Raw genomic sequence first — 26953 nt, 5'->3', positions numbered from 1 at the left:
AAGAATCCTCAAAGAGCATCTCCCTCACTCTACAACGTAGCCAACAATGCCATCACTCCACTAAAGAAACAAGAGCAATAACTAGGTCAAGAAATGATAGGAAATTTTAAAGGGATACAAGAACATGACAAGGTGTGAGATCAAAGGAGTCAATAATAAAGGTAACTAGTTAACACCAGTAAGAGATATTAGAATTAGGGTGGTATTCAAGGCAAGGAAAATACAAGTAAACTTTTATACTTAAGAATTAAATCTAATCAAGGTATGAACGAAGGGAAGGAAGATGATTAAAGGTACGAAGGGGGATTTTGAAGGCTTAAACCATACGCTTTCTAAGACTTAAGGTTCTCTCTAACAAGGTCACGCCTATTAGGATATTGTACCATCATAGCAAAACGACCAAATTCCAAAATGAGGGTCAAGGCAATTCATCTCATTCCGTATATGCAAGTCTCTCTTAAAGGATTACACCTCTATGACTGATCAAGGTAAAAATAAACGCTCGCTTAAGGGTTGATAAATTGGTTAGATTCATTGTTCACCTATCCTATCACATATTAGGATCTCCCTAAAGTAAGTCTACCACTCAAGTATAACAACATCTCTTTATCTCAAGTTCTCGACACAACCTCGATGTTTTTTAAAAACCAAAGAACGAATTAACAAAGACTCCTCCACAAAATTCTCAAGGGACAACTAATATCGAATCACATCCCCAATCTATACGGGATCATTAACATCTAAAAAATGGGTTTTCTTCCAAGCTCATATCATGAGCCTTACTCCATGATTACTCCTAAGGTAACAACGCTCAACCTACTAAGCTTTCAAATCCCAAGCGTAGACAACAAAGCCAAGTTCCATAGCCTAAGTAACATATACAACTCACACTTACACAAGGAATTCCACCAATCAAATATACTCACTTTATCAAGGACCTAGGTATAAGAATCACTAAGCACGTCTCATCACACTACCTAAGCCTTTCTAACGTCACAATCTCTCAAAACTAGGGTCAAGGGTCAAACACAAACAAACTCCACAAAAGTTAAATTATTCGACCAAAGTTAACATTCCATAAAGCCAAGATGAAGGTGTACATGAGGGGTCTTATGAGAAGAAAAGGTACAAAGACAACTCCCAAGATATGGGATAAGAGTTGCGAAAGGTATAGAAGCACAAAGACAAGGGAATATGACAAGGCATTCGAAGAGAGGGAGGTATCTTCAAGACGGTAAAGACAACCTTCAAGAGAAAGAAATCCACAAGCAAGATGTGATGGAAGAAGAAACAAAAACGAAGGATAGGTCGGGTGGGTACCAAACTAGCTTCCAAGGTAAAGCAAAAGGGAGTTTAGAAAGGGAGGATGAGCATCGCGGGATAAAAGTAAGGAAAGGTGGATCAAGGATAGAAAACACACCCATAACGGTGTCGGGAGGAACGGCGGTTCCGACTTGATTCTCGACAAGAATGACTCTTCTTGGCTCGGCTTCCGGAGCATGAGGGAGAGGAGGAGGGGTAGTCTTCTTCTCGGGGCAATTCTTGAAGAGATGTCTGGGCTTCTTGCAATGGTAACACTTCAAGGGCATATCATAGCATCCAATCCCGGGGTGATAAGCTTGCCCACACTTGAAGCACTTGCGGTTCTCCCTAAGCCTATTAGTAGATGTAGGGACTTGTCCTTTTGGCTCTTGCACTATTGGCTCTTGTCCTCCATGGTCAGTACTCTTTGTCCTTGGACTCTCGGCGCCAACCTCTCCTTGCTAGAAGACGACGAGGATGAGGGCACAAATGGCCTCTTGCCACGACGGTTAGAGCGATGATTAACTTGAGCATTAGCATTTCGTTGATTCCGAAGAATTAGAGTAAGAGCTTCCATGATAGTATTCTCCACCTTGGTTGGTCGTACCATCTTCGCAAGACACCAAAAGAGTCAACCATGTTAGCACCTAACAAATAGCATGCACAAAGAGACTACCAACTTAGGTCCTTAATTCTACCCATCTCTCATTTAGTATTTGAGGTCAAGTTCAATTTAAATTCGGGGTACACGTGTGTGCGTCGGGAGCAACATATGCTCGATACCAATCTGTGACACCCCTCGATGAGGCATCAAAAGAACTATTAAATCTAAGCGGAAAATAAGGGATTTTTAAAACCTTTAAAGTTTAAAGTGTGAAATTCACCATAAGTGATCAAACGAAAATGAAAAGTAAAATGAATAAGTTTTACAATTAAAAACGAAGTGCGTTGGGGAAAAGATATCCCACGAATAAACACAAGTCTAACGATAGGTGAGTCTAAGCAAACTATAACTAAGGTCCAAGGTTCAACGTTCTCGCTAGCTCACACGTCTTCCCCATAATATGCATCACAAACCTGTCATTCATGTAAACATGAACGCCACGATCGGTGGGGAGTAACTCAGGGTTCTCCCAGCCACAATATGTCAAAATGCACATAAGCAAGAACTTAATTAAACATATTGATCATGCATCATACTTGAATAATATGAACAAGGGAATATAAACGATAATCATAATGGGATAGGCACATTGCATTCTTAATGAGATAGGCACATTGCATTCTTAATGAGATAGGCATGGTACATTATATTAAACATGCATTCAAGGTAACCAAAACATGGATATGAGATTAGGCATCGAATCATATGAAGAAGGTAAACAACGGATCAATTGAATAGAAAATACATGGATGGAAACCAATAGCCATTACTTGAAAACCTCTTAACAACCATAGCACGAGACGTGGCTACTAATGTCACATTCATACTTATGGCTTACATCTCACCATAAGAACGGATGGGAACATCGATCCCGGCGATCATATCGCAACTAGGGGCTTGCATCTCACCACTAGTATCCGATAGGACCAAGACTCTCACAAACAATCATAGAAGACGTGCACTCTCGTATATAAGAACACGCCAATGACCGTAACAAGCAAGACATTTACAAAGGATTGACTCAAAACAAGACAAACCCCTAGACTCCAACCTCCTGGTAGGACGACGATCATAATACGGTCCTAGTCTAAATCGGCGGACTCTCGGGATGGACGACACCCGATTCGACATACAATCCCAAATCGTATCCAAGACTCGATCCATGACACCTAGCCGTGCCCCAAGGTCGAGTAACCCCAAATCGGAACAATGGTACCTAGCCGTACCCCAAAGTCCGAAGAGGCGGAAGGAAGATAGCCCAACTCGGAAACAATGGCACCTAATCGTGACCCAATGTCCGAGGGCAAACAAATAAGGAATGTCGAGTAGTCACACAATGTAAATCGTCACACTCCGGTCACAAATACGAGTAACAACAATAATTCGCATTATCATAACATAAACAAATCCTAAATTGACCATTTACCAATCATAAAAAGGATGCGTAATTAAATAAATGATTAATAGAAGTTATAAGTGAAGAGAAACCATAAGAGAACTCCCAGTAGGGGGGGACCAAACCCGCGCCATTTATGAGCATTGGAACAAAGAGTAAGAAGCATATGAAGTAAATCGTGCAACATAACGTATAAAAACACTTAACTTAACCAAGTAGATGGTCACTTGATAAGAAAAAACAACCTTAAAATGAATGTTGTCCACAATGAGTCAAGCTCAAACTTTACACATTTAAAATGTCACTTTCCGAAATTCATCAAGGATGAGCTTCGGCTCATTTGCACCAGAATTTAAATAACACCATTATAATGAAGGAATTCAACCAACACACCACCAATTTTACCCAAAGTTGCTTCAACATCATTGTTGGACACATAATCAACCTCCAAGTAACAATTATACAATTAAAAACAAGAATCCACAACATACAACATTCATAAATTACTCCATGTTCATGAATAAGACTTAATAAGGTAAACTCAACATAAAGATTCCATATTTTTCACTCAAAAGCTTAGATCTCAACATACCCACATACTAATTCACCATTTAAGACATATTTCAAAACAACCATACTACCAACTTCATCATTTACAATATTAATCCAATAAATAATCTCATGACACAATTAAACATGTCAACTAAGCATGATTAAGACGGATTTTTCTCTAATTAACATATGTAAACAACCCATTTAATCCAATTGAACAAACATGTGACAAAAGACTAGAAATTCCTCAAACAACCATAAGACGGTTTCACAAACCAATTTATCTAACAATGAATATGTGAAACATGTAAAGATTCATACTTTAACAAACACAAGAATAAACCACAACATATAAACACATTAAATTGACATAATGTCGAGTAACCCATCACCGTTACCTTTTAGCTCTTTAATCCACAATAGAATCGTCTACCTTTCAAGAATCCACTTCCGGGTCAACTAAACTTTCTCCTAAACATAAGAAAACACAAAATAAGACTAAGAATCGAAACTAGAAAAAGGTTACCAAGTGTAAAATGGTTCGACAGCTCTTTATAAGGAGGAAAGTCGGACTCTTTCTTACCTAGAAAGATGGAGGGCGATTGGAGAGAGAGATAGGCGCGAAAATCACTTGATTTGGACAAGAATTGAGCAAGTTATGGAGTTTTGAAGATTTGTAAGAGAAATGTATAAAAATGGTGATGGATGGTGAAGATGAATGCTGAAAAATTGAGGAGGGAGGTGTGTTCTAGGGTTTCCTTCATGATATTTATGAGGAGGAAAGAGTAGTATGTGAGCCCATTAGTCATACTAGGCCCAACATGCAAGATTGAGTCGATATGCACTAGAAATTACGTCTCAAGCCCACTACAACTCAAGACGGGAAATATTATTATTATTATCATTATTATCCGACCAAAATATTTATTTTGTATAACTTAAGCTTTAAAAATATAATATTTATAAAAATCATGTTTAATAATGTAATTAATTAAATTAAATAATTAAAAATATAAATAAGACAATAGAACGGTTAATTAAATTATAAATGTCAAAGTGGAAAATTCGCGGGTGTTACATTATGTCTAATCATTTATTTAGATATGATCAAAAGTCAAAACATCTTATTTAAGTGACGCAAAAGATGTTAGGTTGATACCTAAGTTCCAAGGATGCCTCATATTTATAATCATAAGACCGCTACATACACAATTTTATATATGTACAAATTATATGAAATCTATACGCTAATGATATCATTTTTACCACGAATCAAATTATGTTATTTTCATAATTTGCTTAACGATATTTTTTTGCCAAATGAAATGTAAAAATTTTTATATAAAAATTAGAAACATCACTTGAATATAATATAGAAAATAAATATTATAATAATTAAAAGATTCTCCACTTTAGTTTACATCAAAAAATATTATTTATGATATTTTCTTAAATTAATTTTTAAGATCACCCACCTTATGATAATTTTCTGATGTGGGACAATTCAACTATTTATATGTAGTATATTTACACACCTCCATTATTTTTCAATGTGGGACAAATAACACACGAAAAAGTACACCATCTTTTTTGCACCTATTTCGATATCCAACCCGATTTAATAATGAGAAATATTATACTATCTATTTATATTCGTATGTTTTTTTCCATAATTAAAATATGTACAAATGATATGATTTAAATTACATTTTTTTTCCTAACACGATGATGCGTGTCTAAAATATGATGTTTCACACTTTATTCTACACGCATTTCAGAGCTCAAATGTGCAATATATGCCATTATTTCCCTATTTTCCTCTACTTTCGTGTTTTTGTCCATTATTGCAGAAATATGAAGAATTGAGCGGAAATCGAGCCGAATCCGTCCCTAAGTAATTAACATTGCATTTGACATGAAGTATTGACTCGAGGAATGAGCTTGGTGCGCGTTTCAAGGCCTAAAGATAGCAAAAGAAAGGGTGCGTACGAGTTTAACGAGCAAAGAAGCATTTCACGATATTGCAGCCCCATTCATATGGTCATATCTCGAGTTCTATAGCAGATAATCAAGTGATTCTAATTGGAGGTGGAAGCTTATCCTCTTAGCTTTCCAACGCCACGTAGAACGCCTGATTTGACCAAGTAACGAAGAAATGGCAGCTGTTTTAAGATCGGTGCGCGCTGCAGAATCGTCGAATGCTATTCTCAGACAAAGACTCTTGGTCGATCGATCGGTCCAAGTGGTCGATCGACCACCCCACGGGTTCCGAGCTACTGTTCGCTGCTACTTAGTCGATTGACTGATGCTTATGGTCGATCGATCAACAACGGTCTCGACGCAAAATAAAAGATCGAGAATAAGGAAGCCCAATATATATTAGGTTTAGGAATAATGTTACGTGAGATTGCTATATAACGTAACCTGACATCAAGTTTTATACATTCAGTTTTTAGAGAAATACTTAGGGTTCGATATTAAGTTTTGCATTAGGATACATAATCAATCAATAAAGTTACTTTCGCATCCGGTTTTGATCTCTATTCTTGCTTCCTATCGGTATCTTTCTGTTCTTTATTTCAGTTTATTACTTTAATTCGTAGTGTAGAATTGCTAGTGAGGATTCCCAAAGCCGTATTATTGATTCATGTTAATTACTTGTCTAATTATTTCAATTATGTATTCTTATGCTTTAGTTCCGAATTATATTGTTGTTATCGCTGTTAGTATGTGTAGCTAAATCACCCTTGCTAGGATGTAGGGGATCTATGGCGTAGATGGCATTAGAATAGGCGACCTCGCATTAGGGCTTGGTCGATCGACTGGAGTAGCTGGTCGATCGATTGAGTCGGTTGGTCGATCGACTGGGGTATCTGGTCGATCGACTGACTTCGTGTTTTATTTGCTTCGTTTGAATCGTTAAGTGCAATATCTATCAATGAGACCTAGCGGAGACTTGTTAGATGCTTAGTTTTGACCAAATTTAGTAGATCGAAAGATAGGGAAGGACTTAGATTAACGATTTAAGACGGCTAGATTGCTAGATCGAAAGATAATGTAATTTAGTTTGCATTAAGAATCATTAGTCAAGAACGAGAGTTAGTATTAATGAGACTTAGGGATTAGTAGCATAGGCCGAGAGGTAGTTACTAATTAACATGGACCGAGAGGACTTGTTTTCCCCATCCTTCGCGACTGTATTTCGAGACTTACCTAGACTTGTGTGCCATCGTAGCTGTAGTGACCCGATCATCCTAGCTCCTTTTTATCATTAGTTTACATATATTTTTGTTATTTGCTCTTTTATTTTCGCATTTAGACTTAGATTCTTTCCATATCAAAACCCCCACAATTGTTACCGATAGACTAAAATAAAAGCAACTATAACTCCCCCGCCTCTCTGTGGTTCGACCCTGTTACCACTAGCCTAGGTTAGTTTTAATAGGAATTATAAATCTTATTTTTGGTACTCACAACGACGGTATCAAATTTTGGCGCCGTTCTTGGGAGGCGCGCTAGTTTTAGTTGTTTTTCATTTTAGTCTTTTTTCGCCTCGAAGGAAAGACCGAGTACCTTGAGGCGCTTCTTACCTTCTTCTTTAGTGTTGTCTTTTTGCGATCTTGCAGAGAGTCCACTCATGTTCCGTTCTCATGAGCATCGAGTCTTTTTTTGTGAGAGATGCGGCGGAGTTGGACACACATCCGAGGCATGCAGGCACCCTAAGGAGAAGATGTTTGCTTTCCATCAACTTCAGCTCGACAATTCGTATAATTACGCTCTTACTTCACCGCAGCAACCATATGAGCCTCCTTATGAAGCCCCATTACCATCCACTTCGTCACAGCAAGAGTTGAAAAACGAAGTTGTTGAGTTGACGAGTCTAGTGCAGCTGCTTATGGTGGAGGTACAGAAGAGTAATGCGGCAAACCAGGCCTTAATCACGAAGCTGATATCTCAAATTGCTACATTAGACAAGAATGCAGCTGAGATACCGAGTCGATTTCACTCTCTGAATCAGCGTATTGAGACCGTACATGCAATGACGCTGAGGAGCGGGTCCGCTCTTGATGGACCTAAGAAAGCTGCTGGAAAAGGAAAGAAGAAAAAGGGCGAGAAGAAGACGGACAGCAGCGATTCCGGTCGATCGACTGCATCACCTAGTCGATCGACCACTCCGCGATCCTCAGTGATACCTTCTGATCTCTCTGTTCATTCTGGAAAAGAAGAAATCAGTCGATCGACCGACCACACTGGTCGATCGACTGATGATGCTGCTGATGAGCCAATTCGTCCTCCAATGCCAGATAACTTGAGGGATTTCTTGTTTCGAGATGAGATGACTCCGAAATTTTTGAGGCAAGACCCGAGTGCTGATGGGTCAGTTCCGGTTCCAAGGTATGACCCTACGACGATTAATGGGTCATTTCTGAGACGGTCTGAGGAAGGGTCAAGTTACAACAAAGACAAAGTAGTGGATTTTCAGCCTAAGTCCACTGATGCCGGTGCGAGAGACCTAGAGGAGAGGGCAAAGCTACTTCTGACAGCCCCTTATCCAGAGAGACTAGTGCCGACCAAAGATGAGGTAACATTTGATAAATTTAAAGATGTCGTGCGTAGTCTTAATGTGCAAATACCTTTCTTAGAGCTAGTTAATCAAATACCTGCATATATGAAGTTTATGAAGCAATTGCTAGCTAAGAAGAGGTCTTTGAATGTTGTGGAGTCAGTGCATTTAATCAAGAGTCTAGTTCGTACTTAACTCACACTTTGCTACTCATAAACCGTCGACCCGGTAGTTTCTCCGTCCCTCGCAATATTGGTACCTTCTCAATCGAGAAGGGATTATGTGATTTAGGGGCTAGTGTCGGTGTTATGCCTTTGAGTCCGGCTAAGAAGTTGGGACCGACTAGATTTGCCATTACGACATGATCGTACAAATGGTGACCGTTCTAGCGATTCGGCCAAGAGGGGTCTTAGAGAATGTGCCTGTTCAAATTGAAAAGTTCTTTTTTCCTGTTGACTTTGTTGTTTTGGATATTCCTGAAGATGTCAACACCCCAATTATTTTGGGAAGACCGTTTTTGCACACTGCTGGTGCAATAATTGATGTAGGGGAAAGAACTTTGAAATTTAAGGTAGGGAAACACTCTATTATGTTTGCCCAGTCCCCTAGGAAGAAAGACCCCATGTGGCCCATGACCTGTAATATGATTTCTGAAAAGAAATCTTATTTTGTGCTTTCTGACATTCCCACTTCCTTACCTGTACCTATTCCTGTTATGACACCTCCGCCCCAGATTGGGAGCAATATGGAGGAAGATTCTTCTATTTTGAATGTTGCAGGAACCGGTTTGGGGAAGGAAGAACCGCTCATTGCTCCTGCTGTGAAGGAGCCCATTGTTCAGAGGGGCGGTTTGGGATGTCTGAGTTATGGCACGGACGAGGAGCCAGATGAGGAGCCCAAGAAGAAGGAGCCAGTCAAAATTTCGGAGTCGGATCTCGAGTGTGAGGAGCTAGGAGATGATGGCCACACTTGGGAAGATGCTAGAGATGATCCATTGAGCATCCCAGTTGGAGTAGAGTGGAGCCCAGCTTCTGAGATGAGCACTGCGGAAGGTACTTCATGTAGACAGAAGCCTTGGTCGGAGATTTTCCGCAGTTTCCGTTGATCTATGCGTTTCTTAGACCTTTTTAAAGACTATTTACTGCTTTTAGACTTTTTATTGCTTTCGTGTGCGCGAGACTTCGCATTTTGATTGGTTTGCTTAGGATTTTAATACTTTAGACTATTACTTTGGGTTTGCGCAATTTTGGGCGCGTTATTATGTGCTTTTGCAGGTTGAAGACCATATTAGCTCTCTTTATTGAGCTAATTAGACGAAATCAGAAAGTTACAGCAGTTATTGCAGTCGATCGACTGGCTAGTATGGTCGATCGACTGAGCCGCGATCTCCAGGAGCTTCATTCTCGTTCACCTGGTCGATCGATCGTGATGTGGTCGATCGACCAAGTTCGCTTTCTTTGTACCTATTTTTGATCATTCCCCTGCTGTGTTTGATCGTTTTGCGGAATTGAGGGAGTCTTCCCTCCACTTTATTTTCCGTCTTATTTCTGATTTCTTCTGCTTTTCGTTTTTGCACATAATTGTACCGTTCATAATTGTTTTCTCGTTTTACACGCGGTATCTTTTGTTTGTCTTTTCAGGTACTTATTATTTGGTAGCAAGATCTTTGCTCACGAAACCTCCTAGCTCACGCTGATTTGGGGAGGTTTCCTTTTGCTGCGCTTAAAGTCTTGTGAGTTCCCGATTTCCACTTCATGTCTTGTTTGTTTAATTTAACGCAAATTCCCATTTCTCATTTCTTCATTACATGATTTTGCACAATGGGGACATTGTGCGATTTGGTTTGGGGAAGGGTTTTGCGTTGCATTTCATTTGCTTGCATTCACGTTTACATTTCAGTTTGCATTTGTTTATTTCATTTCCCTTATATATATAAAATTCAAAAAAAAATTGAAAAAACTTCAAAAATTTCAAAAATTTCCATACAATGCACGTTTATTTTAGCATATAGGTCGAGTCGGAACGGTAGTATTTCAATGACGACATTGCAATTGCAGCTGTTTTGCCTGAGCCTTGCTTGATTGACATGTTATTAGTAGAATCACATATGCATATCTACGAGTTTTCGTTAATTTATTTGCTGAACTTGATAACTTGACTTTGATTTTTGGCAAACTACATCATATTCTGAGATTTAGAGCCTTATAACTGGTGACATTCATGACCAGTTTATTTAGAATGTGAGTAGTTACTCCTTATGAGACATGTCACATTAATTTGCATAAATATGAACTTATTCTGCTTAATACCTGTATGCATTCGGTTTGTGGTTTGTTGACACATGTGGTAGAGGTTTCCCTTTTCTTATTTTGCCCATGAACCCCTCATAACCAAATTTAGCCTCTTTTGTCCCATAAACTACAGTCTAAAATTAGCCTACCTTATCCGAGCTAGTACTTGTATTTGTGGGAATGTTTTATTGCAAATTTGGTTATATGCTCATTTTGAGATGATGTTGGGAAGATGAAAGAAAAAGGAAAGAAATGAAAGAAAAAAATAGAAAAGAAAAAAAAAGAGAGGAGAAAAATGATTCGAAAACGAAAGAAAAGAAAAAAGAAACGAGTGCTGTAGAAGCTGGTCGATCGACTGACCATATTGGTCGATCGACTGCAGCCCGAGAAAAAGAAAGTTCGAAAAATCACATGCTTCATTTGTTACGAGTTGGTGATTTCTACTCCCATTTTATCATTTATATTCTTTGGGGAGTTAACTTTTATGGAGGTTGTGAGCTTTGTGCCTTGAATTGGCACCGTCTTGTATCATTTACATTGAGTTTGAAGTTGGGATTCGCTTATAGTTTGGATTGAAGTTACTAGCTTGGCTTATTACTCCTCATATCCAAATTCTTTTTTTAGCCCCTTCTTACCCATTACCTCACATATCCATATTTACCTCGGCATGTGTCATGGTCATTGGTTTGGTTGGAATGCATATGTACGGTTGTAGAGATTAGTTTCATATTAGACTGCAGGCATGTTCTTATAGGTCGTAGTTAGGTGAGAGTCTTCACAAAATTACTTCTTTCTATCTTTACATATATTCACCTGTGCTTATTTGAGTGATTTGAGCGACCCGTGAGAGTCCGAATTGATAAGTCTCTACAGTTGACGGTTCAGCAGTTTTTAACGACTTTATAACTCGTTTGCATGATTCGCATTGCTAATTGATTGTTGGTTATTGCATTAAATTGGTTTAGGCTTGACGGTTTGCATTTCGCTCTGAGATTGATCTCGTTCCATTAGGTTTTAGGATCGAGTCTAGTTCTTGCTTGGGGACAAGCAAGGTTTGGTTTGGGGAGATTTGATGCGTGTCTAAAATATGATGTTTCACACTTTATTCTACACGCATTTCAGAGCTCAAATGTGCAATATATGCCATTATTTCCCTATTTTCCTCTACTTTCGTGTTTTTGTCCATTATTGCAGAAATATGAAGAATTGAGCGGAAATCGAGCCGAATCCGTCCCTAAGTAATTAACATTGCATTTGACATGAAGTATTGACTCGAGGAATGAGCTTGGTGCGCGTTTCAAGGCCTAAAGATAGCAAAAGAAAGGGTGCGTACGAGTTTAACGAGCAAAGAAGCATTTCACGATATTGCAGCCCCATTCAGATGGTCATATCTCGAGTTCTATAGCAGATAATCAAGTGATTCCAATTGGAGGTGGAAGCTTATCCTCTTAGCTTTCCAACGCCACGTAGAACGCCTGATTTGACCAAGTAACGAAGAAATGGCAGCTGTTTTAAGATCGGTGCGCGCTGTAGGAATCGTCAGAATGCTATTCTGTACAGCACTCTTGGTCGATCGACTGGTCCAAGTGGTCGATCGACCACCCCACAGGTTCCAGTAGCTACTGTTCGCTGCTACTTAGTCGATTGACTGATGCTTATGGTCGATCGACTGAACAACGGGTCTGACGCAAAATAAAAGATCGAGAATAAGGAAGCCCAATATATATTAGGTTTAGGAATAATGTTACGTGAGATTGCTATATAACGTAACCTGACATCAAGTTTTATACATTCAGTTTTTAGAGAAATACTTAGGGTTCGATATTAAGTTTTGCATTAGGATACATAATCAATCAATAAAGTTACTTTCGCATCCGGTTTTGATCTCTATTCTTGCTTCCTATCGGTATCTTTCTTTTTTATTTCATTTATTACTTTAATTCGTAGTGTAGAATTGCTAGTGAGGATTCCCAAAGCCGTATTATTGATTCATGTTAATTACTTGTCTAATTATTTCAATTATGTATTCTTATGCTTTAGTTCCGAATTATATTGTTGTTATCGCTGTTAGTATGTGTAGCTAAATCACCCTTGCTAGGATGTAGGGGATCTATGGCGTAGATGGCATTAGAATAGGCGACCTCGCATTAGGGCTTGGTCGATCGACTGGAGTAGCTGGTCGATCGATTGAGTCGGTTGGTCGATCGACTGGGGTATCTGGTCGATCGACTGACTTCGTGTTTTATTTGCTTCGTTTGAATCATTAAGTGCAATATCTATCAATGAGACCTAGCGGAGACTTGTTAGATGCTTAGTTTTGACCAGCCCGTAGATCGAAAGATAGGGAAGGACTTAGATTAACGATTTAAGACGGCTAGATTGCTAGATCGAAAGATAATGTAATTTAGTTTGCATTAAGAATCATTAGTCAAGAACGAGAGTTAGTATTAATGAGACTTAGGGATTAGTAGCATAGGCCGAGAGGTAGTTACTAATTAACATGGACCGAGAGGACTTGTTTTCCCCATCCTTCGCGACTGTATTTCGAGACTTACCTAGACTTGTGTGCCATCGTAGCTGTAGTGACCCGATCATCCTAGCTCCTTTTTATCATTAGTTTACATATATTTTTGTTATTTGCTCTTTTATTTTCACATTTAGACTTAGATTCTTTCCATATCAAAACCCCCACAATTGTTACCGATAGACTAAAATAAAAGCAACTATAACTCCCCCGCCTCTCTGTGGTTCGACCCTGTTACCACTAGCCTAGGTTAGTTTTAATATGAATTATAAATCTTATTTTTGGTACTCACAACGACGGGTATCACACGACTTTTAAGATGTAATTGAGGGAGCAATCAAATGTATAAACAAATACAAAATATTTTCTTTTTCTGGTGCGATTTTGATTAATAGTTAAAAATTATGATGTGTTTTAGTTACTCAAATGTAATAAGGCATAATAATTACCTATATTTGAAAGTTAAAAAGATTTAATTCTACTATTTATCAAAGTAAAAAAGTTTATTATTGATTTGTTTGTGGATTCAAGATCTTTTTATGCAACACCTGATTGTATTATAATTCATAAATTTTCTATTTTATTGCCGAGATTATCATTATACGACACATTAATAACCAATTTATGTATATTTAGCACCATTTTATTTTTTAATTATGATTTTGTCTTAAATAAAGTTATTATACTATCGATTGTCTTAAAATAAACATTATAATATCACTAATATAGTAATATATAATCGCTTTTATAAATATCTACGTGGTTAATATTTGTATAGTATTGTTGTAACTAAGGTTTAATTTGCCGCTAATACAAACTCTTATAAGAACTCTCTAAGATAATTTTTAAGCGATTCAAAAGATTTTGGGTCGATACCCCTAAGTTTCAAATATAACTCATATTTATAATCTTGTGATACCTCACCTCATGATAATCTTCGAATGTGGGATAATTCAACTATTTATATATAATATATTTACCACACCTACATTATTTTTCAATGTGGGATAAACAATGTACTTAGAAAATACATCATCTTTTTCGCACCTAATTCGACATCTAACCCAGTTTAATAATAATAAGCAAATACTATACTATTTATTAATATTCGTATAGTACATTTTTTTTAACTTCTTATCGTAATTAAAATACGTGCAAATAATATGATACTATTTTCTAATGCTAGCATTTATTTACCACGAATCTAATTATATAATTTTTCAAAAAAAAAAATATGTTACTTTAATTTGCTAAATGAGATGTATAAGTTTTTATATAAAAATTATAAACATCACTTGGACATAATATAAAAAAATATATATATCATATCGTGGAGATAATGATATAAACTCTTAAGAGTTCTCCAAGATAATGCTTAAGATACTCAGAAGGTTATGGGTTTATTTTTAGGTTCTAAGGATGTCTTCTATTTATAATCATATGATCACCCATCTTATGCTAAACTTTCGATGTGGGACAATTCTATTATTTATATGTAATATATTCACCACACTAACATATTTTTCAATGTGGGACAAATAACATACTTAGAAATACACCATCTTTTTCGCACATAATTCGACATCTAACCCGGGTTAATAATAATGAGCAAATACTATACTCCCTCGATTCAAGACCTAATACAACATTCCTTTTTTTTACACTATTTATGAACGAATAGAATCTTTATGATTCCTTGCAATACGTAGGACAAAAATATGGTCATTTGGGATCTTATTTGATTCACCTATAAAGTACAATGAAAATATCAAATTTTTAAATTTTTTATAATGTAAACTTAAAGATATTTACGTTGTAATTTGTGTCTTGGCAAGTGTATAAATGACAATGTTGTATTTGGTCTTGAATGGAGGGAGTACTATTTATTAATATTCGTACGTTTTTTTTTCTAATACTTTTTTGGCAAATAAGATGTATAAGTTTTTATATAAAGATTATAAACATCACTTGAATATAATACATAATATAAAAAAATATGTATATATCATGCTCTGAAGATAATGATATAAACTCTTATAAGATCTCTCCAAAACAATACTTAAGAGACTCAATAAGTTTTTGGTTGGTATATAGATTCCAATAATGACTCCTATTTATAATTATAGGATCACCCACCTTATGTTAATCTTTTGATGTGGGACAATTCTATAATTTATACGTATTATAATCACTACACTAACATTGTTTTTCAATGTGGGACATATGACATATTAAAAGAAGTACACCATCTTTAATACTCGTATGTGCAAATCATATGAAATCTATATTCTAATGAAAGCATTTTTTACCACGAATCTAATTATGTTATCTTCATAATTTTTATAACAACATTTTTTTGTCAAATGAAATGTCAAAGTTTTTATATAAAAATTAGAAACTTCTCATGAATATAAAATAGGAAATATAGATATTATAATAATTAAAAGATTCTCCACTTTATTTTTTATGTGGAAAATATTATTTATAAAACTTTCCTAAATAAATTTTTGATGATGTGGACGCTCTAGAATCGCTCGAAAAAACTCTCTTTTATATATATATATATATATATATATATATATATATATATATATATATATATATAGATTATACCCACATATCCATATCACCATTTCACTCGACCCACTTATTTTACTTCTTTGACAAAGTTATACGATGTGCTTTTGGTGTATGTGTACTGGTACTTGTCGTTTTGAAATGAGAAAAGCAAAAAACAAAGCAATGAGACCACATGTACTGACAACCAGGCCCCATATTTGCTCTTCACAAATTTTCGGACAGGCGAAAATTTTCACACCCTCTCTCCCCTCTTTTATTGTTTTTTATTCAAAAAGCAATTTTCAGCATTTGTGTGAGAATGGACGAAGACCCGTTGTGGGTGCTCTTAGTACTTTTCATTGTCTATTTACGTTTATTCACTCACCTACTTAATTCTTGTGCCATTTTAATAATAAGAGAGTTATGGTCGGGAATGTGAGGGAGTAATTAATATTCAGGTTTGCCCCATGCACCAAAAAAAAATAAAAAAAGATAGAGGCGAACGACGCATCAAATAATTTTGGGTTTTTCTACGTAGTACCCCTATGTTTTTCCGTTTTCTACGTGGTACCCCTTCAGTTTTTAAAACCTCTATGATACCCCTAACTTTTAGTAATAACAACAAAGCGTAACCTTAACCCTCTATTTCGTCAAGTTTGTCTGTTATTTGCTAACGTGGCTATGTGCTTAACATAACTTTTAGTTTAATAAAAGACTTTAAACACAAGATTAACTACTAATCATACCAAACATACAATAACCCATCCTTATTCTCAACCCCCATCGAGCCCACAACCACCCTAAGGTCCCTAACCCATCAGGCCACCAATACCCTATCTCCCACCATAGACAGCTCAAAATAGAGGTCCATGTGACCATAAGCCAACCCGACCACAAGATGGTCTTTCTCCTTTGCACAACTTTGTTATACCACTAAATCTCTCTCTCTCTCTCTCTCTCTCTCTCTCTCTCTCTCTCTCTTTTCCGCACCTTTGTTATACAACCAATTTATCTCTCTTTCTCCAATGCGTTATTGTAGCCTATCAGTACTACAATTAGATTTAGATTTGGGGTGAAAGAGCATAAAATATTGCGCAAGTTGGTACATAAGAAGTAAAACGACAGAAAAATAAAGGGGATGAGAAATAGAACAATGATACATACATGAAGGAAAGTGGTGAATGTTGAATTGAATTGGGTAATTGAATAATGGGGTTTATCTTGTATGATGCTCTACTTATAATTGAATAATGGGGTTTCTCTTGTGGTTTGATGTGGGTGACACAAAGGAGTTGAAACGATGGTGGGAGTGGTGTGATTTGTGAGGCGGTGCGACGGAGTGAGGGGATGCGAGTGATTATGGGGTCATTTTGGTGGTGCCGCAAAGTGAGGCAAACATAGGTCGTGGTTCACCGGTTCTCCTTTATGGTGGTGCAATGAGGTTGAGGGTGGATGATTGACTGGTTGTCAATGGTGAAAGTGAAGGGTTAAGGTTTACATGAGAGTTAGAGATGGTTAATAAGATTAATGAGATCCATGTCATCGTCTAGTCATTGCCATGTCAGATAAAAGCGCCAAATATGCAGCCACACCAGAAATTAACGGACCAATTTGACGGATTAGAAGCTTAAGGTTACGCTTATTAGTTCTTAATAAAAGTTAGAAGTCTGTACACACGCCAAAACCGTAGTGCATGCTAAAAAAAACGCAAAAACAAAGGAGTACTATATAGAAAAACCCAATAATTTTACAGCAATCCCATAAACCAATAAACTCATTATTATTATTATTTTATTTTTTTCTAAAAATACGAAGTTTCTCGATTTTGGGCTGCGTCATCTCCACCCTCACACTGATAAATTTCGCCGTCGGCAAACCCTAGCTCCGTCGTCAACCACCACCTCCGGCGAAACATTTTCACTATTTGTTCTCTCTCCACCGTCTTTGCCGCCGCCTCACATTCAATTCGTCACTCCTATTCCACTCTTCCCCCCATAATTCCTCGGTACATCTCTCTACCTCTCTAATTTCATAAATTCATTGCGCCGGATTTTTTTAATGATCACTTAGTTCGTTTGATTTAATTTAATTGCAATTAGGTCAGCTTCTTAAGTGTTACCTTGCGCGATTCAATTTGAATTGCAAGTGATTACATGAATTTGTAGTTTTTGGCCCCCCATTTTGCAGTTATTGTAGTTTCAATTATAGGTAAGATGTAATTTGTTGATGAATATGCATTGTTGTTATGGTTGCCTAATTAGAGTTGTAGCCTACTGTCATGTTACTCCTTGCCTCATGAGTAATTTGTTTGGGGGAACTTCTATGACTCAATTCGGTGAAGCGGCACACTTTAAGTGGCGTTTGTCGATAAGTGAAATGTATGGGGTCTCAAATGAGGCACAAGGCTAGTAGAATATAGGGGGACGGGGGACTCGAACCTACGACTAGGTATGTTATACTTTCGTCTTAACCTCTCGGACTTGTGGAGGGCAGTACATTGCTTCTAGTTTAGTGGAGAAGTAATGACGTGTCTTCTGTTAGGGTTGTCACTGAGAAAAAGCTTGCATGTTTTTTTACCAAGGGCATTATACGATAGATAGTTAGATGCTGCATATTATGTGGAGCTGAATGTGGCTTGGTCATTGTGCTGCTTTTTTTTCAGGAAGTTTCATATGATTGACCCTTTTGTTTAGAGGTCAACTTGAATCAATCACACTATTATACACGATGAATGCTGCGAAAGTCCATCCTATAACATATTTGTAGCGAGACCCTCTTGGGAGGCATTGGGTAGATGTTGGCTTTCACAGTTGATTGTTGAGGGATCGCTTTGATTTAATCTGTATGTTTTAGTCAATGTGTGAATACTGGCTTTTTTTGCCGGGAGGTTCTTTCATTTGGTTTCGTGTTCTTCATGATACACGTGGTATATTAACTTTTCGAGTTGATTTAGTTGCTGGCATTGTTGTACAGACTCATTTAAGAGTTGAAGCTTTTACTTTAATCTGAAAAAGGATGCCAGCCAGACTGGACCATGACGTCTGGGATTGTCAGGACATAGAATTGTCAGTTATCTTAATGTCCTCATTTGCGCTTTTTGTGAATAGTTGTCCTCATTTGCGCTTTTTGCTTAATGCCTGCCTTAATTATCTCTGGAGGATCTTATGACCAATTATGACATTCCATAGTCCATACTAGTCAACTACCATTAGATTCTTTTCTGATCTCTCACTAGATACAATCTATTAAATCTGTTCAAACAGAGGTCCTGGTTTTTGCTCAAAATGAAATTGGTTGAAGAATGTAAGCATTTGAGATAGTAAGGTTGAGCTTTATGTTGAACTGTTGAAGTGAACAGGTCTACGATATTCAGGCATGCAACTAAACACTCTGATGTCTAGCTAGATAATTTTTGTGTACTGAAAAAAAGTAAGATTTTTTTTTTTACTTAAAAATTTGGAGGTGGAACGAACCATCGTTTACTCCCTTGTCAGATGCTGGCAAATATCAATCTTCGGCATTTACTGCAATATCTTTTTGTGTATTGTTGAATTACTGGATGTATACTTGTCCACATGTTTTCAGTAATTGCTATATTTTTTTTAAGCTCTATAGAATTCAGTATGTTGTTGGTGTTTGGAGTGACTTACTTTTATAATCCAACAGCTAGCTCAGATTTTTCAGATGCAGTAAATTTGGGGTAGCTGTGTCTTTTTACAATTTGGGATGAGCATGGAGCTGACCCCTTCATCTCCCAAGTCCATTGGTCTTTCTCCTGATAGTGCAAGTGATCCAGACGAGAAGGAAATAAGTGATGATGACGATGACCGCAATCATAAGCACCGGAAGCGGGAAGCAGGATCTCAGTCACTAGAGAGAGATCCACTTGAACAAACTTTGACACAGCCTTTCCGGAAACGCAATAGAACAATCCAAAATGGGCAGAGTGACCCTCAGTTCAACCACAATTCAAATAGGGACTTTTCTAAGAGGCGGTTTATTGGTTCTACTAACGCCTCCCGTTTCTCTGGTCAGCATGGATATGGGAGAGGAAGAGGTAGGGATCTCCAGTGGGATTCTCGGTTTGGCTCTATTGATGGCGCTTCTCAAATAGCCCACCCAGGCTCTATCCCACCAGCCATGTTTTCTGGGCGTGGGCTGCCTCTTTCAAATGTACAAGGTGCATCTTGGAGTGGTTTTGGGTTAATTCCAACCATACCAAATGGTACAATTGATGCGATCAATCCTCTTGGGCTGCCAGGGCTTCTTGGACCACATATGAATCCTTCAATTAACATGGGTATCCAGCGTCAACGATGTAGAGATTTTGAGGAGCGTGGATTTTGTTTAAGAGGTGATATGTGCCCAATGGAGCATGGTGTCAATCGTATTGTTGTGGAAGATGTACAGGTATGTGTAGGTTCACTAGCTACCTTACTTGCATGTCAAAATTTTAATATGGTATTTCACTTTTACATTCGCTGCTGCTATTTTGGAGGAATTTCAACATGGGTATCTTGTTGATACTCATACAATTGGTAACAATATGAATCGTGGAAACCACCAACGTAACTTTTTCACAGAAACTTTGGCAGTATACGTTCAAGATGTTCTACAGTACCTACTTCATATTGCAGCATGTTCGTTAATGTGGGCTCTTTGCTACTAATGACTGTGTTTACTCTTGCGTGAATTAGTCAAAATGGCTTAACACTCTGCTAACTTCTGTAAGTTCTTGTGTGGCGTGGGTATGAAAAGGAGAACACGTTAGGAGGAGGGAATGATTTCACTTTCTGTTTGCTTTTGACCATAAAGATTCCCAGTGTCTTTTTCACATTTTTTTCAAATTTCCTACACATTTTACGTGTTTAGGTTGGTTTTTTTTTTTTTTTTTTTTTTTTGTGTCTGGACTCACTAAATCTAATAGTCCATCATCAACAACGATTTTCAAATTTTGATTCATCTCTATGAAGTGTGACTAGTTTTACGCTGGCGACCACAAACCTACCCCAACTCTCTTCCTTCATCTTGGTTTGAGACCAGCGATGAATGTCGTAATGACGGCGGAGTTAAATTCAATACTCCATCAGCCTATGTAAAATTGCCCCTGATTAATTTGAGCTCATTTGAAGGATATGAAGGGGAAGAATCCCTTGTGCGGTTGTGGTCCTCCACACTTGATATAAACTTTGCCCTCATATTTAACCCTTTTCAGTTTATTTATTGGGCCTTGAGGGAAAATGAGAATATTACCATTTATGTGTACCAAGTATAAAAAGTTATCATTGATTCTGGGACAAACCAAAATGGAAAGGCAATTAATCTTTTGGGATGGAGTGCAGATTATACAAAATTCTCACATATCCAGAGGCTAATTATTGTTTAGCACTGGAACTTTCTCCTCATGCATTAAATAATTTCTAGATTCCTAATCTTTAGGCATGTGAACTAGCTTCTTCAGTGTACACTAAGAAGCAACCTCCTTTAAACTTTTAAAGCATAGGATACTGTTGTTTTGCATTTCTCTCTTAAAAAAATTGTAGCTTTACAACATTCATGTTTACTGTTCCTCTTTGAGTGCAGAGCTTGTCACACTTTAATCTCCCCGTGTCTCTCCCAAGTGCTCAAATGCTGGGTCCATCGGCTGGAAGTGGATTTGTTTCGTCAACAGGTGTTTCAAGTACAGCGATTAACAGCAGAGGTCCACATAGTCGAACGAATATGTCTTCTGTGGATGAGGAGGCTTTAGCTGGTGCTGTTAATGCTAGTGATGTGTATGACCCTGATCAGCCCCTATGGAGTAATGATGCTCGTGAAACGTCTAGCCCATTGCTCAGATTGCAGCCATCAAATTTTGATGAAACTGTTTCCTTTGTAACCGCTGACCTTTCAGATCGTTTAGTTCAAAGCAATGGGGATGTGGTTGGCCCCCATAGCACAAGTTCATCTGTGTGGGGAAGACTTAAAAATTCAAAGAATAAACCAGAGGTGAAGGAGAACTTCAATGTTATGACAAAGGCATCAAAGTTTTCTGCAAAAGACATTCATGAACCATCGAATGGTATTCAAGGGAAGTCCAATGTAGGAAAGCAAACTATTGGAGCTCCTTCTGCCCCCAAAACAGCAGGTTCAACTTCTAATCTACAAAATACCGTAGGAGGTGTTGTTCGAAAACCATCTCAGAAGGCACAGCGCACATTATTTGTGAATTGCATTCCACTGAAAGATAACAAGAGAGAGAACCTTCTCTCTCATTTTAGAAAGTTTGGAGAAGTAACTGATATATACATCCCGGCCAATAGTGAACGTGCTTTTGTACAGTTCTCCAAAAGGGAAGAGGCAGAAAAAGCTCTGAAGGCACCTGATGCTGTAATGGGTAGTCGTTTCATCAAGTTATGGTGGGCAAATAGAGATAGCATCGCTGATAATGCAGTCAGAAATGCACCTATTACTCCTCATGACATGGCAGCTGCTTCAGGATCACATGACATGGCTATTGTCAATAAAGGAAAAGTTAATACGCAGCATGTCGCTCCAAAAGTGGTTGTACCTAAACCTTCCGATAGCAACGTGACAGCTAGCAAAGACTTTAAACCTGTTGTTGTGAGCAGCCCCAAGCCAGCTCTCCCAGCGCAAAAGAAGATTGAGAGTTTGGAGCTTTTGAAAGAGCTTCGTATAAAGCAGGAGATGCTGGAGCGGAAGCGGAACGAATTTCGTCAACAGCTGGATAAACTCACGAAACAAGTAAGTTTAGATTTCCCTCATATTGTTATTTATTCAACTATCACTTGAGATGCTGGAGGTACTTTCTCTTCTTCATATTGCTTGCTGATCGTAAAAGGCAGAAGGTACTATAACTTGGGTTTTTCTTATAAGGTGGATGGGGAAGCGGGGGTTGAAACTTGAAAGTGGTGAAGTCAGGCATGGAACTGTCTTAGATGTGGAACATAACATAAGTCATTTTTTCAGGCATCAATCAATAGTGAAGTACCGGCTATGCCTGCTGAGAAGAGACAAATATCAGAAACTTCGAGCAATGCATTGAAAGTTGGGAACAGACAGGCTGCAGATGCAGGTATCTCTATGCCATCATTAGAGACTAAAGTGTCAGTAAATAATAAGGTAATAGAAAACCTTGCTTCTCGAATAGCTACTGAAACAGTTGGGGCACTTCATGACCCTTCAATTTCGAAGCAGTCTGTTCATGTCATGGCCACTTCAGGGGCACCATCTCATTCAAACAGATATACATTGGACAATCGGCCGACAACTTTTATAATCAAGGCACCTTTACCAAGAAGATTAACTAATGTAAGTTCTCCTTCATGACCCTTGTTAAAAATATTCATAGTAAATGTTTTCAGAAAAAATGTTGATACTAGATAGAAGTAAAAGAACACAACTTGACAGAAAGAAGGATTTTATTGTGAATATACTTATAGATGTGCTTAAGCTTGATAAATGCAATCTCTTTTCGTTTTATGCTGCGTCCTTATAGCTGCCAAAACAGTATGGCACGTTGACAGTACATATTAAGTCACAAACATAATTTTTTCATAAAATAGGGGTCCATCACCTCATAGACAATCAAGGAATACTTCGATGCCACATTAGTGCCCGCTATAAACGTGGAACAGTACTTCGATCCACAATGCCAAGGCTTTGGTAAACGATATATTCAATCCCAAGTGTAATAGGAATGTTAAAAGATGACTTACTCTGCCGCAGCATCATTTGTATCCAAGTAATGCTACCACCATAACCAATATGCACTTGTAGCCTTGTAGGATGCTTCTCATTAATTTTCAATGGATTCTTACACGATTGTATATTGTAACCTTCAAAATCGGTCTTCTCAGGATCAGCTCGACGATTGTGCTAGAATGAGTTAAGCGTGTGGCAGTGAACTCATAGACACCATGTGATGATTTTTTTGCCACACGAGTGTGCGATTTAACCGTATATTGGTATGCCGATCCTCTGTCCATTGCCTCAAACATGGGTAATGTCGAAGATGATTTGATGCTCAAATATATCATTAGATGTTGAATTAATTGTTATCACCATGAACAATGTGCAGCCATAACATGTTTAACGTTGATATTCAATCAATAATAACATTGTCTTGTGAGGCTGTTTCGAGCACATATAACCTTAAAATGAAAGTATCTCAGGAGACTAAGCTTTGACCACCAGGCCCTACTAAGGGGGCGTTTGGTATGGGGGTGTTGGGAAAGGGAAAGGGAAAGGGAATGAAACACCCTCTTTCCCTTTGTTAGTGTTTGTTCGAGTCAAACAATGATTTCCTTATCCCTTTCCTTTCTCCCCAAATCCCTCTACACCCATTCCCCCCACCCCTCTAGGGTAACTCATTTCCTTGTTCACCCTACTACCACTAAAATAACCACTACAACAATCCCTTCCTCACCACTGTTGTTTTTCAAGGTTTTGGGGTGGTTTGTGGTGGGGTTTTGACTTTGTTAGGGCGGCTGTCCTGTGGAGCAAGGGTGAGGCTGTGAGGGGGCTGGTATCAGGTGTAGTGTAGCCGTAACCGGCGATCTATAGGGTGAGAGTGGGTGTGAAAGTGGTGGTGGTTGATGGTGTAGTGAAATTGGGTGGTTATTGTAGTCCGTATCTTTGAGTAACCAAACAACTAAACAAGGATGTAAATTTGGGGTAATGTTATTCCTTTCCTCTTTTCCTTTCTTGATTCCATTCCCTTTCCCAAACCAAACTCCCCATAACTAATAGACAACGTGGGAATCTTTGTGCCACATTGGTGCCTGGTTTATTCATATATTGGTTGTATTTTGATCGAGTGTGCAGTGTGCTAGATTACTAGATATTGCAAAAGATGACTCAGATGAAGAAGTATATTGTTTCATGTCGGATGTATAACTATGCTACAACCATTGTGCTAATATAGGATGTTTCCTGAAGTCATCCCGAGTGTGTGTTAAATCTTCAAATTGGTCTTTCAGGATCATCTCGGACGAATCACGAATGTGACACAACTGAGGTTGTCACCGCCAACTCATAGACACCCTATGACTCCTTTTGTGCCACATGTTAGTGTCTGGTTTATTGACTTCATGGACCACTAGATTGCTTGGTATCGGATTGGATTAATTGCAATCACACAATCGTTGTGCACCCGGCTACCCTTAAGATGTTCCACAACACTTTTCAGACGATTAAAATGCTGGGTGCTGGGAAGCGGTTTGAGCATGTATTAAATTTAAATCGTCCTGATTAGCCTAGTCCGACACTGAACCCTCTTGTTTGATTTTTGTAGCCCAGCCTGAGTAACATGAGATTCAGTATAAGCGATGACGATGCACTGATGCAGGATTGCCATGTCAATCTTCCGTTGTTCAATGTTACATTGATTGAGTGTGCTATATTACTGCATAATTGCATATAAGATATCCCAGTCCTTGAATATCCTGGTTGAGGCCCTGGGTCTGAGCCACTGATGCATGGTTCGAAGGTTGGATGACTTGGATCGACCAATACTTGAATCTTGGAACAATCGAAAAATGTTTCCAGCGTTCGCCGTATTTGAATCAAGTAGTGTTTACGTAACCTCGAACGTAGTCCCTGAATAGAAAAGAACACATGGTTTTGAGATATCTTCTGGATTTTTGAGACGTTCTGTGTTTCCTCGAGTTAGATAGCAACCTTTCTTCTAGGGCTGTGCTCAAAGTAGTTACTTGTCCATCATCATCATACTAACATGAATGTTATATATAGCTAATATAGGAAACTTAATGTTTAGAATGAGTTTGATCTCTTGTTTGATTATCGATACACTAAATCTGACGCTTCAAAAGACACTGCAATGGGTTTCACCATTTTTCTGAGGTACTTTCCTGTAGGAAACAAGTCTCAACATTTTCTTATTTTATGCCTTGCAGGCTAATGCCTTGAAGGATCACTTCTCGTCATTCGGAGAAATTTCTGATGTCAAGATCGAATGCTTGGGTGATCAACAAAGTGGTAATGATTTTACAGATTCCGAAGTGATGACAAACTGCTTTGCTCAGGTAAGCTTTGCAACTTGCCATGCAGCCGAAAGGGCGTTCTTGGACGGTAAAACATGGCATGGACACAATTTACGGTTCAGGTGGGTTGTTACAAGTATACCCTCGAGCAGTCGAAGTAGTGGGGAAACTTCCTCTGCTCTGAGAGGAACTCTAAACACTGAAGTTCAATCTACAGAGCAAACAGTAGATGATAATTCTCAGAATACATGGGATCCCAATGAGAGTAATTCTTCTCCTCCCAAGTCATCTGATGAACTTTCTTATTCTGAAAACGGGTCTCCCGTTATGCCAGAAAATTTGGATCCTAGAAGGCAGTCGGAAGAAAGCAGTAAAGATGATCAGAACCAGGATGAGAATGCAGGGCCCGGTTTGAACGCTACTTGCAATTCCCAAGCGCGATAAACCTGTCTAAAATTTTGAGATATTGTACAGCCAGGTGAACTGTTAAATTTTTTGGGGTTCTATTTGCACATTTTACCTTCGCTAGGAATTATACAGATGAGTTCTCGAGATTTTCCATTTTTAGAATGGATTACTCAGCAATCTAATTTTGAGTTCATCTCTTGAGGATTGTCTTATTTGTACTTCCACAGTTAAAATATAAGGAATTCTCTGTACATTGTTTTTTTGTCAATATTTGTATTGAATCAATTTCCTTCATCCTCCTGGAAAAATGTAAAATTTCTGTTATGGCAACCTTTTAACTCAAAGATGAATTACTGTAGTAGTATGATTTCCGTCTTGGAAGTTGGAACTCGTTTAACAGGTCAGGCTTCAAAGGGAACCTAATGCTTAAATATGGAAAATTGTCTTGTTCAGACTTTATAAGGGAAACTGAGGCATGACAAATTTCGATCATGCTTTCTCTGGTTTTGATTTACTTTCCCGAAAATGAATCCCAAAACACTTGACAGAGCAGAGCACAGATGGTCTTATCACTGACTGTAAATGCCTCATTAGATACATGTTCCATAGGTTGCGCTGGATCTTTTTTTCGAGAGCAGTTATAGGCCCAAGGTCAGCAAATTGCCAAACACAGCACCTAAAACACTCGA

General features: G+C 38.0%; 1 protein-coding gene across 7 annotated transcripts; it reads left to right on the top strand.

Moving 5' to 3' along the window:
* The first annotated feature begins 17592 nt into the window (after window positions 1-17592).
* Window positions 17593-26594, top strand: LOC141643220 (zinc finger CCCH domain-containing protein 41-like). Of its 7 annotated transcripts, none has more exons than XM_074452275.1 (6): window positions 17604-17857; window positions 19537-20262; window positions 21436-22596; window positions 22822-22974; window positions 23050-23163; window positions 25770-26594. In XM_074452275.1, the coding sequence occupies exons 2-6, from the start codon at window positions 19579-19581 to the stop codon at window positions 26298-26300; spliced, it is 2643 nt and encodes an 880-aa protein (XP_074308376.1). In that variant the 5' UTR covers window positions 17604-17857; window positions 19537-19578; the 3' UTR covers window positions 26301-26594. The 7 variants fall into 7 exon arrangements, 6 of the variants coding, with proteins under 6 accessions (XP_074308372.1, XP_074308371.1, XP_074308376.1 ...); XM_074452273.1 differs by having other exon boundaries at window positions 17620-17857; window positions 19528-20262; XM_074452274.1 differs by having other exon boundaries at window positions 17620-17857; window positions 19519-20262.
* Window positions 26595-26953: the final 359 nt, after the last annotated feature.

Source organism: Silene latifolia, chromosome 2, assembly GCF_048544455.1.
Source record: "Silene latifolia isolate original U9 population chromosome 2, ASM4854445v1, whole genome shotgun sequence".
Lineage (NCBI taxonomy): Eukaryota > Viridiplantae > Streptophyta > Magnoliopsida > Caryophyllales > Caryophyllaceae > Silene > Silene latifolia.
Note: the sequence above shows the minus strand (reverse complement) of the source record. Positions and strands in the feature narration are given on the sequence as shown.